The following is a 15,076-nucleotide window of genomic DNA, read 5'->3' as shown; positions in this document are numbered from 1 at the left end:
AACTTTTACAATGTTTTTAGTGCGAGAATATAACTATGTAGACGTGAAAAATCTGCTTGATTTATCAAGACATCGCTTAATTTCAAACGTGCTCCGACGTGTTCGGAGTTTTCCGATCCAATAGTAACTGCCGGCATCAAAGGAAGATATTAAATAAATACATTGTGAAATAAAAAAAAATTGAATGTACCATTAAATTTATTTAATACATCATTAAATATTAAGTGTACCACTAATTACGTTATGTCGTCTTTAAAATTATACTTAATTATTCAGTGGCATATTTAATTGCATAATAGTCCATTTCATGATATAATGGTACATTTATTGTTTCTAATGATGTATTAAATAAATAAATGGTACCTTTAATTTAATGGCACATTTAATGTTACATTTCTTCCATGTTACATTTACTTCACTAATGGGACATTCACAACATTTATTTATTTTATGATGATTTTATTGTTTTAATTTTGTCCAGTTTGACCCTCCATTCTTGATGCCTGTATAGGAGGTCATGTCAGAATTTAAATCAGGTGTTCTGGATCAGACACACATCTAAAACTTGCAGGGAAGGGGTCCCTGAGGACCAGGGCTGTGAACCATTGAGGTACAGTTTCTAAATTGTGAAGGTAATGCCTTTTTGGCCTTTTGTTCAACAAGTACAGTTCTCTTACTAGGTGCATTTTTCTTTCGTTTCAGCAACTTGAAACATAAAAGTGATGTCATCGTTCAAAGGAAACAATCACTTAATAAAAGAGTAAAATACAACTATGTACATTTTGTTTATTCAACTAAGATAGGTATGGTCTGTTTCCTTGTTTGATATTTTATTATTTCTTCATTATTATTCTTTTTACTTCAACTGACCTTTACTACAGCTAAAAACAGGGACCTAACTGGTCCTTCAAAGAAATTGCCAAAAGACTAAATGAAGAAAACAAAAATTGGAGTGGCACAGGAGTGGGAGTCGTTCTAAATGGGAGCGGGAATCAATTTACCAGGAATGGGATGGAACAGGATTTATTTTTTTTATGCTGGCCTGGAATTGGGATGGGACAAGACATTTTTCTGTGGGAGCGGGATGGGACAGGAGAGAAAATCCACTGCCATATCACCCTAAAATATACACTACTGGTCGAAAGTTTTAAAACGTCTTTCTCACTTCACGGGTCTCTTTATTTTCGTGACTGTTTAAATTGTAGATTCTCACCAGAGAAAGCAAACCTGTGAATAAACACACATGGAATTATGTGATAAACTAAAAGTGTAAAATAACATTTTTAGATTTTTACGAAACAGCCACCCTATGCTTTGATGACTGCTTCGATCACTTGGCATTCTCTCCATGAGCTTCATGAGGTGGTGACCTGAAATGGTTTTCCAAAGAGTCGTGAAAGAACTTCCCAGACGTTCATTGAGAGACGGCCAGAGGTTAATATTTCAGTCATTACAGCAAAGGGCATGTAATGAATAGCTTCATTACATATGCTGGAACACTTAAAATGCTGTTTTGAATATTGTTGAAAGAACAAATTACACTGTGAAAGAGATTGATGTATTTTATTCTTAGTTTGTGGCTGTTTTAGGCAGCTTCTTCTCAGCTGGTACTGATGATGACCTGTCCTGGTAAAAAAAAACATAACAAATGGATAAAATACCAGTATTGTGACCAGTCTTTGGAATTAATTGTTTTCCAGTGTATTGTTAAACAAATGACTTACCTCTGTCTCTTCCTCTGTAGGGTGTTTGGGCTAAAAGATTCCCCGGGGGCCTGAGCACCTTTTAAAGGTTCTGGAAGAGACCATTATAAATTGAAGGGGAGGAGTAAGCTGTGTGCGTGTTAGTCTTTAGTGTTAACGACTTAAGCCTAGGTGAAGACTTATTTTAGAGATGTTTAGTAATGTTTGTTAAATAAAGTGATGTTTTAGCTATGTTGTATGTATGTTAGTGTATATGTTTGTTTCGCCTGTCATGGTAGGTCTGTTAATGGGAGGGGCTATAAAAGGCTGCTGGTTAACAAACTGACGGTGGCTGTAGTTGTGACCATGTGTGACTTGTGTATCAGGGTCTTGTACCTGTATGTCTTCAGTGTTGGTGAATAAACACCCAGTGGGCCTGCACCTTTTCTCTGCCTCAAGCCTCCTGCCTTAATCAGCTGCCAAGGGCCATTCTAACAAGTGGTGTCAGGAATGGGAATGGAGTCACATAGTGGTGTTAAGGATGACAAAAGAAAGAGAAAAGAAAAAGCAGGACCAACAGGTGGAGCCTGATGATGGAGTAAAGCCATCCACTGCTCAGGGGGGCGCAGCAGATAGCAACCCTGAGGAGAAGATTGAGGAGCAGACAGATTTGGTTAAATCACTCAATCGGTCTCAGGCAGCAAGAGATCAGCAGATGGAAAAAGATGCCTCCCGTCAAGAGCAAAAATGGAAAAGTATGCAGCACCAGTTTCAGCAAATACAGGTCCATCTCAAAATATTAGCATATTGTGATAAAGTTCATTATTTTCCATAATGTCATGATGAAAATTTAACATTCATATATTTTAGATTCATTGCACACTAACTGAAATATTTCAGGTCTTTTATTGTCTTAATACGGATGATTTTGGCATACAGCTCATGAAAACCCAAAATTCCTATCTCACAAAATTAGCATATTTCATCCGACCAATAAAAGAAAAGTGTTTTTAATACAAAAAACGTCAACCTTCAAATAATCATGTACAGTTATGCACTCAATACTTAGTCGGGAATCCTTTTGCAGAAATGACTGCTTCAATGCAGCGTGGCATGGAGGCAATCAGCCTGTGGCACTGCTGAGGTCTTATGGAGGCCCAGGATGCTTCGATAGCGGCCTTCAGCTCATCCAGAGTGTTGGGTCTTGAGTGTCTCAATGTTCTCTTCACAATATCCCACAGATTTTCTATGGGGTTCAGGTCAGGAGAGTTGGCAGGCCAATTGAGCACAGTGATACCATGGTCAGTAAACCATTTACCAGTGGTTTTGGCACTGTGAGCAGGTGCCAGGTCGTGCTGAAAAATGAAATCTTCATTTCCATGAAGCTTTTCAGCAGATGGAAGCATGAAGTGCTCCAAAATCTCCTGATAGCTAGCTGCATTGACCCTGCCCTTGATAAAACACAGTGGACCAACACCAGCAGCTGACACGGCACCCCAGACCATCACTGACTGTGGGTACTTGACACTGGACTTCTGGCATTTTGGCATTTCCTTCTCCCCAGTCTTCCTCCAGACTCTGGCACCTTGATTTCCGAATGACATGCAGAATTTGCTTTCATCCGAAAAAAGTACTTTGGACCACTGAGCAACAGTCCAGTGCTGCTTCTCTGTAGCCCAGGTCAGGCGCTTCTGACGCTGTTTCTGGTTCAAAAGTGGCTTGACCTGGGGAATGCGGCACCTGTAGCCCATTTTCTGCACACGCCTGTGCACGGTGGCTCTGGATGTTTCTACTCCAGACTCAGTCCACTGCTTCCGCAGGTCCCCCAAGGTCTGGAATCGGCCCTTCTCCACAATCTTCCTCAGGGTCAGGTCACCTCTTCTCGTTGTGCAGCGTTTTCTGCCACACTTTTTCCTTCCCACAGACTTCCCACTGAGGTGCCTTGATACAGCACTCTGGGAACAGCCTATTTGTTCAGACATTTCTTTCTGTGTCTTACCCTCTTGCTTGAGGGTGTCAATAGTGGCCTTCTGGACAGCAGTCAGGTCGGCAGTCTTACCCATGATTGGGGTTTTGAGTGATGAACCAGGCTGGGAGTTTTAAAGGCCTCAGGAATCTTTTGCAGGTTTTTAGAGTTAACTCGTTGATTCAGATGATTAGGTTCATAGCTCTCATGAGCTGTATGCCAAAATCATCCGTATTAAGACAATAAAAGACCTGAAATTTTTCAGTTAGTGTGCAATGAATCTAAAATATATGAATGTTAAATTTTCATCATGACATTATGGAAAATAATTAACTTTATCACAATATGCTAATATTTTGAGAAGGACCTGTACAGCTACAAGTTCATGAAATGCAGCAAGACCCGAGAGTTGAACGGCGAGAGTCTGGAGCATGGCGGCCTCAAGCTGACAGTGATCCAGGTGAGGGGACAAGCCAACCAACCAATCCTATCAGACCAGAGAGGGATCTCAGCATGCACAGAGAACCTAAATTGCATACTCTTTCACCTAATGATGATATTGAACATTTTTTGACTACTTTTGAAAGAATGGCTCAAGTCTATCGATGGCCAAGAGATGAATGGGCTATCCGGCTTTTTGCCCTACTGACTGGTAAGGCACGAAGTGCTTATATCTTGATGGATATTGCAGACTCAGATGATTATGAAAAGGTGAAGGCAGCCATATTGCAAAAATATGAGATTACAGCTGAAACCTATCGTCGACATTTCCGTTCTTTGGACATCTTTCCTGGGGAGACTCCACAAGAGCTTTATGTGCGCCTCAAGGACATGTTTTCCAAGTGGGTTAAACCAGACAAGGCAACCGTGAAATAAATTTCAGAGACAATGATCCTGGAACAGTTTCTGCAGATGGTCAACCCTGAGATGGAAGTGTGGCTTCGTGAGCATGACCCAAAGACAGCAGAGAATGCGGCACAACTCGCAGAGGTCTTCACAGCAGCAAGACGAGGGACAAAACATAGTACTTTTGCCCGGGACATCAACTTTGCCCACAAAAGTAAGTCCTCTGGGGATGGACGGGGTTGTGGTCAGTCAGAGAACAGGGGATTTTCAAGTAGTAGGCAGATTACCTCTAGTAAGTACCAGCTTGATGCTGCGAAGAATCCCCGTTTTCGTTCAGTTAAGCGAGATATAAGATGCTATTTATGTAATGGACTGGGTCATACTCAGTACTCTTGCCCCCTTACTAATCATTCTAAGCCATCCCTGTTTTGCACTGTCCCCAGGCCAACGAAACATGCTTTTCGGGATGCTGCTCATACTGTACCAGTTTTGGTTAATGGTCAGCGTGAGACGGCCTTGCTAGATATGGGGGGATTTCAGACCGTGGTTTTGTCTTCCTTAGTACCTAGAGGAAAGTGGACTGAGGAGAAATCTCACATAAGTTGCATACATGGAGATAAGCATGCATATCCAATGGCTGATGTACAGGGGTTGGACAATGAAACTGAAACACCTGGTTTTAGACCACAATAATTTATTAGTATGGTGTAGGGCCTCCTTTTGCAGCCAATACAGCGTCAATTCATCTTGGGAATGACATATACAAGTCCCGCACAATGGTCAGAGGGATTTTAAGCCATTCCTCTTGCAGGATAGTGGCCAGGTCACTACGCGATACTGGTGGAGGAAAACGTTTCCTGACTCGCTCCTCCAAAACACCCCAAAGTGGCTCAGACTCTAAAGAACATGCTGCACAAGTTTGTTTCCACTACAGGAGCAGATTGGGACCAGTGGTTACCCTATTAGCTGTTTGCCTACAGAGAAGTCCCGCAGGCTTCGACAGGATTTTCACCTTTTGAACTGCTGTATGGACGGCAAGTAAGAGGACCATTAGACCTCCTAAAAGACTACTGGGAAAATCCGGAATCTGCAGAAGGGAACATTGTGGCATATGTGGTCAAGATGCGGCAGAGGTTGGAGGAGATGACAGCGCTAGCGGAGGAGTGTATGAGAACAGCACAACAGACCCAGAAAAGATGGTATGACCAGAAATCCAGAGAAAGGGTCCTGAAACCAGGCCAACAAGTCCTATTGCTGCTACCAACATCAGATAACAAGCTGCTTGCTAAGTGGCATGGCCCATATGAAGTGACTCGACAAGTGGGTAAGGTCCCATATGAACTGTTTATGCCTGACAGAGTGAAAAAACATCAGACATTTCATGTGAATTTGTTGAAAGAATTCCAGATGCACCAGAGGCCAGTGCAGCACCTCTTGGTTTGTGATGTCAATGATGAGGAGGTGGATGAGAAGTTTTTGCCCTCTAATGACCCACAGGTCAGTGGGGTTGATCTGTCTCATCTCTTAGCATCCCAGCAGGAGGAGGTTTCATCTCTGTTGGATCCTGAACTGTTTACAGAGACTCCAGGTTTTACAGACCTGGTGCAACATGAAATCTACCTCAAGAAGAATGCTCCAGCGCGGCAGAAGAGCTACCGGATTCCGGAGCGGCTGATGCCAGAACTGAAGAAAGAGATCAACTTTATGTTGGAACTTGGTATCATTGAAATATCAACAAGTGAATGGTGTAGTCCAGTGGTTCTTGTACCAAAGAAAGATGGTTCACTGAGATTTTGCATTGACTTTCGGTATCTGAATTCTTTGTCTCAGTTTGATCCATATCCTATGCCCAGAGTTGATGATCTGTTGGAGAGAGTGGGAGGAGCCAAGTATATCACTACACTGGACTTGAGTAAAGGATACTGGCAGGTGGCACTAGCACCAGAGGCACGCAAGCTGACGGTTTCAGGACATCATTTGGTATGTACCACTTCAAAGTGATGCCATTTGGTCTTCAGGGAGCACCTGCCTCTTTCCAAAGACTTATGGATCATGTTTTGAGAGAGGTGTCAGATTTTTCAGCAGCCTACTTGGATGATGAGGTTGTGTTTAGCCAAACCTGGAAGGATTACATGCTCCATTTACGACGAGTGTTGGGGTGCATCAGAAAAGCTGGACTGACCATTAATCCTTTTTGTCTTAATACGGATGATTTTGGCATACAGCTCATGAAAACCCAAAATTCCTATCTCACAAAATTAGCATATCATTAAAAGGGTCTCTAAATGAGCTATGAACCTAATCATCTGAATCAACGAGTTAACTCTAAAAACCTGCAAAAGATTCCTGAGCCCTTTAAAACTCCCAGCCTGGTTCATCACTCAAAACCCCAATCATGGGTAAGACTGCCGACCTGACTGCTGTCCAGAAGGCCACTATTGACACCCTCAAGCAAGAGGGTAAGACACAGAAAGAAATTTCTGAACGAATAGGCTGTTCCCAGAGTGCTGTATCAAGGCACCTCAGTGGGAAGTCTGTGGGAAGGAAAAAGTGTGGCAGAAAACGCTGCACAACGAGAAGAGGTGACCGGACCCTGAGGAAGATTGTGGAGAAGGGCCGATTCCAGACCTTGGGGGACCTGCGGAAGCAGTGGACTGAGTCTGGAGTAGAAACATCCAGAGCCACCGTGCACAGGCGTGTGCAGGAAATGGGCTACAGGTGCCGCATTCCCCAGGTCAAGCCACTTTTGAACCAGAAACAGCGGCAGAAGCGCCTGACCTGGGCTACAGAGAAGCAGCACTGGACTGTTGCTCAGTGGTCCAAAGTACTTTTTTCGGATGAAAGCAAATTCTGCATGTCATTCGGAAATCAAGGTGCCAGAGTCTGGAGGAAGACTGGGGAGAAGGAAATGCCAAAATGCCAGAAGTCCAGTGTCAAGTACCCACAGTCAGTGATGGTCTGGGGTGCCGTGTCAGCTGCTGGTGTTGGTCCACTGTGTTTTATCAAGGGCAGGGTCAATGCAGCTAGCTATCAGGAGATTTTGGAGCACTTCATGCTTCCATCTGCTGAAAAGCTTTATGGAGATGAAGATTTCATTTTTCAGCACGACCTGGCACCTGCTCACAGTGCCAAAACCACTGGTAAATGGTTTACTGACCATGGTATCACTGTGCTCAATTGGCCTGCCAACTCTCCTGACCTAAACCCCATAGAGAATCTGTGGGATATTGTGAAGAGAACGTTGAGAGACTCAAGAAGGTTGACGTTTTTTGTATTAAAAACACTTTTCTTTTATTGGTCAGATGAAATATGCTAATTTTGTGAGATAGGAATTTTGGGTTTTCATGAGCTGTATGCCACAATCATCCGTATTAAGACAATAAAAGACCTGAAATATTTCAGTTAGTGTGCAATGAATTTAAAATATATGAATGTTAAATTTTCATCATGACATTATGGAAAATAATGAACTTTATCACAATATGCTAATATTTTGAGAAGGACCTGTATTCTATGTGTGGGATATGCAGTACATGTACAGGGGTTGGACAATGAAACTGAAACACCTGTCATTTTAGTGTGGGAGGTTTCATGGCTAAATTGGACCAGCCTGGTAGCCAGTCTTCATTGATTGCACATTGCACCAGTAAGAGCAGAGTGTGAAGGTTCAATCAGCAGGGTAAGAGCACAGTTTTGCTCAAAATATTGAAATGCACACAACATTATGGGTGACATACCAGAGTTCAAAAGAGGACAAATTGTTGGTGCACGTCTTGCTGGTGCATCTGTGACCAAGACAGAGTGAAGCATGGGGGTGGATCAGTGATGGTTTGGGCTGCCATATCATGGCATTCCCTTGGCACAATACTTGTGCTAGATGGGCGCGTCACTGCCAAGGACTACCGAACCATTCTTGAGGACCATGTGCATCCAATGGTTCAAACATTGTATCCTGAAGGCGGTGCCGTGTATCAGGATGACAATGCACCAATACACACAGCAAGACTGGTGAAAGATTGGTTTGATGAATATGAAAGTGAAGTTGAACATCTCCCATGGCCTGCACAGTCACCAGATCTAAATATTATTGAGCCACTTTGGGGTGTTTTGGAGGAGCGAGTCAGGAAACGTTTTCCTCCACCAGTATCACGTAGTGACCTGGTCACTATCCTGCAAGAAGAATGGCTTAAAATCCCTCTGACCACTGTGCGGGACTTGTATATGTCATTCCAAGATGAATTGACGCTGTATTGGCCGCAAAAGGAGGCCCTACACCATACTAATAAATTATTGTGGTCTAAAACCAGGTGTTTCAGTTTCATTGTCCAACTGCTGTATGTCGACTAGCATTTGTGGGACACATATGCCCCTTAGAATGTGTTCCAAAGTGGTTGAGGTGAATTTGCTACAATAGTCTGCAGAGGTTATTGTAGGGTAGATCGTGGACACCTGAGACACTTGTTGCTTTTTTATGGAGACGCAATAACTAAATGCATGAAAGAAATGGTTTCTAATGTATTTCTAATGTCTATGTACTAAAATATAATGAGTCAATAATATCTATAAGTAGCTCATACATTTCCCATCTTCCTCATTAATAAAAGGAATGTTTCTGGAACCTGGTAGAGTTAATATTCTTATTGACACTTTTTCATATTTTCATTGTAAATGTTGAAGCAATTTAAAAATAATTTTAAAGTTTTTAAGAATTACCTTTTTAATGTAAATGCATTCATTATTAAGTTTAGTTCACGTGTATTAGCTAAGATCAATTCTATTGTTTTTCCATTTATGTCATGACATACCTCACAAAACACAGAAAATGAAGGAATCAGACATTTAAAACGTCATATCAACTGTACCACTTTAACACTGATATCTTTCACATAATACTATGTGATCTTTATGTACTTCATGATATAAGATATACCAGTTAGGAGTATACATTTTAAAAATGTGTTTGCTTATTGTCCAAATGTGCTATTTATTTTGTGATCCTACACTGCGTTGTCAGAGAGAATTGGATCACTGCATCTCTGTTGTACTCCAGTGACTACTCACACATCTAGATTGTACAGTGATCTTCTACGACTTGGTGTTGTCACGATGTGGTTTTGGATCGGACCAAAGTGCAGACAAGAGCTCGGCAGGATCATCTTTGTAATTCAAAGATTTATTTATAAGGTCACAAAACGTAGCAAAATCACTGCAGGTTTCCCAAAGCAAGGCGTGGCAAAAACAAAACAAAGCATAATCATGGACGAGAATGAGGTGTGACGAACACAAGGAACCAGCACTGAACAAAGACACAAAACAAACTTATATACTGTGAGATAACAAAGGCAGATAATCAGAGAAAACAGGGAACAGGTGTGACGAGGAGGCAGGGAAGCAGAAGGAACAGGTGAAACAAATACAAAGGATGAGGATGGGCAAAGTAACTAATAAACAATAAACAGAAACACAGACCAAGCAAACCTGTAGACAAAGATAAATAATCAAATGGGGAACAAGAAAACTAGAATAATCATGACTAAAGTAAACAGAGAAACTAGAGGGAACATAGGAACAACAATAACAACCTGAGAACACACAAAGAACCCATAAAGAAAACCTGAATACAAAAGTAAACAAACCTAACCACACTGACGGAATTAACTGGAAAGGAAACAGAAAATAAACTAGTGAACACGAAGAGTGCAAAGGAACAAATAAAACAATTAACCACAATTATACTAAAGAGAAATAAAACTAGAGTATCCAGGGAAGACCAAGAACTATAATAATTACAATAATAAACAATAATAATGATAATAAACCATACATAGTAATAAGAAAACAACCATAAAAGAACTTAAGAAGTAAACACTAAGAGGCGGAAGAAGGAGAAAAGAAAAACATGATACAAAAACCAAAATAGAAAAATCTAAGCAAAAGGTAAACAAACACAAAGCCACAAACAGAGTCCAAAGATGTCACTCCGTGACAGGTGTCAACCAAAATGTCAGTTTTTAGGGCAGAGGTTACAGTTCACAATCATCAACTGACCCTTTTCCACCGGCTCCATTTAGATATCATGGCTCCGCTCCACTCAGTTTCTCTCAACTCGGCACTGTGCCTTTTGTGTATCTATGGACTTACTGACGACTCACTCCAGCCATCAGTTTGCTGTGCTAACGTTACTGTGTGACATTGTCACATTAAAATGATCTGCGTGATATTAAAAAAAGTAAATAAATAAATAAATAGAAAAAAAAACATTAATAAACAAAATCCAAATAATGTTTGTATTATTGTATGTGCAAGAATGTCTTAAGTATTTTTTCCATGTATAAAATGCACCACTGGGTTAATCATCTGGACCACAGCCCAGGCAGAACTTAGAAATTAAGGCTCAGAGGTTCTGATGTGAGTGGGGGGCAGGAGAAGCAGAGAGGAGAGATGCTGTTGTCTGACCTGGTAAAGCTCCAAAGTTTGACTGGAGAAGTTTATGAAGATGTTTTTGTCTCAGCCATGGCAATAACGAGGACAAGGACTTTGAAGCGTATAACCACAAACATTTGAACTAAAACTGACTTTTGAAGTTAGTTTTAGGTTGGATATTGGATATTCGTGCTTTGTGGATTCAGTGGGGTCTTCCTCCCATTTGACCCAAGGCAGGCAGTCTGATTACAGGCAGCTGCTCTCTGCCTGCTCCACCCTCAGATGGTGGTTCGCTTAAAGACCTTCAATAAATTTTGAACCAAACACGTTGTTTCATGGTGGTATTGTTGTTTTGTGTGTTTTGGGGGAAATGTTTGTGCATCTGAACAGCTCATTTAATGTGTGATCAGCTGGTTTAGGATGTCATTAAATACAGCGCCCCCTACCTGCATGTAATTCAGAAAGCTGATGTGTCCTTTTTGCTCTGAAAGTAGGTACTGGTAAGGAAAAAACAGTAACAGAAACGCTCACAAAAACGGGCTGAGTGGAGAGGAGCCGGGCTAAGAGCAATAGCCTCAGATCTGCCAGAGGCTGTTGTTTCTGTAACAAATTCTAGAAATGAGGCCTCACTGAGTTTTGACAGAAAAAGACCAAACTCACTGTGCAAGAAATAATGTTTATTGATAAACAGATTATGCGGAAACAATTTAGTCACAGGCACTGCATTGAAAGTGGGATTGAATCTAAAGTGCAAATGCTGCAGAATATAACTGAGGAAGGAGAAAAAAAAACGTATTCCTGCCTGCTTCAGCAGAGCTCCTGTTGGGGAGGTTGACTTTGAGGGGAGAACTGTTTTAGAGAAGGAAGGGATGAGGAGGAGTCAAGTTATGGATGATACAGTAGGTTCTTGGTTAAATTAAAAAAGGATGGCTAATTTGTGATACCAGACCAGCTGGAAATAATGCTCTGGTAGAAAAGACAGCAATGATTGCAAGTTGACTACTGCTCAAATGATCTCCACTATAGAATACACCTTAAGAAAAACCTGTCACTACAAGAAACCATACATTTTATTGTTTTGTGGTTCAGTTCCCAGGGTGTACCTTGATAAATGAATCAGGGCGGTTAATGTTTTGAGTAGCTGCTAAAAGTTCAACCTTCTGTCTTCCATATAACTCCTCCCTATCTCCATCCTCTGAAAACCTATACTACCTTCTAATCAGCAATTAGGAAGATGTTAAAGACATCATGTTCTAGCCCTAAGCTGGTAGGCAGTACAAGCAGAACTCCCCACAGAGTCATGCTGGCTTTAGCACAACTCAGGCTGCAACTTCACTGCACGACAGCGAAGGACTTTTAAGAAGCTGTCGATCTTGTGCGAGTCGCGGCGAAGGCAGGACAGCAGAAAACCGAACTTGTTTAGTATGGTTACCCGGTCCTGGCCCAGGTCAGTCCCTCCGGTGTAAGGGAGGGAGGAGGTGGCCTGAGCATCCGGACCCATCTGGATTAGATAGAGACCATTAGGGTACAAGTGAGGAGCATTTAACAAAAATAACAGCAGATGAAAGAACATTTCTCCATTTTGCCTACCTTGCCTGACAGTATGTCCAGACCGTCCGTTAGGCTTTTGGAGTGCTCCTGCAGCTCCTGGATTTTGCTTGATATGCTGCTTTTGGCTGGGTGAGGCAGAGTGATGGCGCTGTTGGACAGGATCACCAGTGGATCCACCCAGGCTTGGAGCAGGGAGCGGACCAGCGACATTAGATCTGAGTTCTGGAGAAGAAGCCAAAATATTGTAAAACAGTGAACTGAGGAGGTTGTTCAAAGGACAGTCTCTCAATAGAGTAGAGATCATGAAAAGGAAAATTTCAGACTAACTCACCGACACTTGTAGAGCTTGTTCTTTGTCACTGGGCGTCTGTAGTGCGGAGGTGTGGCACTCAGCAGGGCGTTGCATTTGCATCCTGCCATATGGAGGGAAGTGAGTGTCCTAGGCGCAGAAAGAGATGATCGTTACAATGTCCAGTGGAAAACATCTTTGAATATAACAAGAACCAGTGGACTCTTTTATTCTCTAAAATCTTGTGAAAAAAGCCATACCAGTGATCCCACTGGGTTTAAACAGCTACAGTAAGATCTCACCATCTCCTGTGTGAGTAGGGTACTCAGAGAGTGCATTTTGTCAGAGCGCTGTGAGGCTCGGTCAAGCAGGTCACCGATGGGCACGGCTCTGCACATGGCTACCAGGTACACCACTGGAGCAGGAGGCATGAAGAACCAAGAGAGGACAGCTTTTTAGGCTCAGAGTTCTATACCTTCTGTTTGCTACATATATTTTGTTTCTGGTAACTCTGATTACTTTGTTTAAAAGTCACATAATTTGTTTTCATATCATTCCTACATTTTAAAGCTCTTTTAAAGTGTTCACAGTGTTCCCACTTCCCCATCTGTTTACGTGTATTTCCAGTCAGCTGGCTCAAAAAAGGCCAGTAGGTAGGTATGAGCTTGTCAAAGTAGTCACCTCACCTGTAATAAACAGTCGGTCTCCACTGATTCTTCTCTGAGCCATCTTTTCTCCTCTCTCGCAGTTTCTCAGTCTGTTCCTCGTCCTGCTTGACCCTGTTGCCTTTTTTGCTTTCTTGCTGCCTTTTACGTCCATTTTATAGCTCCTAGAATCTGACACTTTGGTTATGCAGCAGCAGGATGAGTCTGTGCTAATTGTTTAGAACCTGCTTAGACCAGTTTATAATGAGAAACATGGTGGGAGAGCTTTGAATGGATGCAGCAGGATGCATTGACATGCATGTACAAATGTGTGTGTGAATGACAGTGGAAAAACGTCCTCCCTGATCTTAATTGAAGCGATGAATAGAAACAACAGTTTTTACAGTAAGATTGTGAAGGTTTTGCTCATTTAATAGGAACATCACTGATGACCATCTGGTCACCTGGTCTTTCCATGACCAGTGTGCCACTTCACCAGGATTCCCCAGATCTGTCAAAGGCAAATTATGGATGTGTAAAAAATCACAATATGACTACAATAAATGCCAGCAGAAGTAGTTACTTACTCATGTTTGGAGTTACAGTTCAATCAAAATTTGATGGCTTTTAGGATTTAAAGACAAGCATTTTCCTCCAGTAAAGTTTAGCTTTATTTTCTTTGTAATTAATTATTTTCATTTTACTAAGGAGTACAGTCTTTAACCATGTCCTGTCCGGGCAGCTTAGGCCAACAGTGGGTTTGGTTGCCTCACAGTGTCAGGGCAGATTTGCTTTATCAAGAACATATAAGGGAGAAAGTTGCATGATTGACTAAAAACAATGAAACGTGTTGGATAGGGCAGTTGTCCTGTTTACACCTTAGACATTTAGTTTGGTGAATGTTGAAGTGAAAGTAAACAGCATTGTGAGTTTCTTAATGAAATTACCAGTGTACAATTTAGGTTTCCTAGACCACTGACCAGTTTATCCTCCCATCCCCTAAAAAAGGTTAGAAATCAATATGTAATCATTTCTTTTGAAAGAACTAAATAAATAATTTAAAGAGGAACTCCTTATGTGCAGACACTGGACATGGACATGGGGCCGGCATGCAGAATGAACCATGTGGTGTACAAGGTCCAAAATAGCCTGGTAATGATCAAATCACTTTTGTGTGACCAGTTCTGTAAAATCCTGGACTTAAAAGTTGCTGTGCTCTTACGACAATTGATTTGGGAAATGTTGGAGAAGAAATTAGATGTTTTGGAAGCTTTATATTCGGTATCTATTGTTTTTTGTGCACTTATGAATCTTTTAAACCTCAGTTGCTTGATGGCCTTCTGGAACATTTAATGATCTGATTAAGATGTTTCTTGAAATATGATTGTTAGAAAGAACTTAATTCTTTGTAATACAGCCCCAAAACGTCCTGATCAGCGGCCCGTATCTGACTATCTGGGATAAATAACGTGATAAATTGCAGTGCTGAATATTGAGACGTTTTTTAAACTATTATTTTAAAATATTTTCCTGTTCAGTGTTATTTTGAGGTTTTCATTTAGTGTAGGGTTAAATACAGTGGTTTGGCTCCGCTTCCTTCATATAAGGTCACATTCCATGAACTTATAAATTCTTCAATATTTGATTAATTTTCTAACAGTGTGATATTAATCTG

General features: G+C 41.4%; 1 protein-coding gene across 1 annotated transcript; it reads right to left on the bottom strand.

Moving 5' to 3' along the window:
• Positions 1-11,573: 11,573 nt before the first annotated feature.
• On the bottom strand, positions 11,574-13,565 carry LOC124864485 (prolactin-1-like). Its single transcript, XM_047359283.1, has 5 exons — positions 13,444-13,565; positions 13,060-13,172; positions 12,800-12,907; positions 12,508-12,690; positions 11,574-12,418 (listed from the first exon to the last, which is right to left on the bottom strand). Exons 1-5 carry the CDS (start codon positions 13,484-13,486, stop codon positions 12,227-12,229), a joined length of 639 nt encoding a protein of 212 aa, XP_047215239.1. The 5' UTR covers positions 13,487-13,565; the 3' UTR covers positions 11,574-12,226.
• Positions 13,566-15,076: the final 1,511 nt, after the last annotated feature.

This window comes from Girardinichthys multiradiatus, chromosome Y (assembly GCF_021462225.1).
Source record: "Girardinichthys multiradiatus isolate DD_20200921_A chromosome Y, DD_fGirMul_XY1, whole genome shotgun sequence".
Taxonomy (NCBI): domain Eukaryota; kingdom Metazoa; phylum Chordata; class Actinopteri; order Cyprinodontiformes; family Goodeidae; genus Girardinichthys; species Girardinichthys multiradiatus.
This window is presented reverse-complemented; position numbering and strand designations above follow the sequence as displayed.

Coding starts and splice junctions, on each gene's coding strand:
- LOC124864485 (XM_047359283.1), bottom strand. CDS start 13,486: ATGGCTCAGAGAAGAATCAGTGGAGACCGACTGTTTATTACAG. Junction 12,691..12,799: donor AACAAGCTCTACAAGTGTCG/GTGAGTTAGTCT, acceptor CTTCTTCTCCAG/AACTCAGATCTAATGTCGCT. Junction 12,419..12,507: donor TGGACATACTGTCAGGCAAG/GTAGGCAAAATG, acceptor TATCTAATCCAG/ATGGGTCCGGATGCTCAGGC.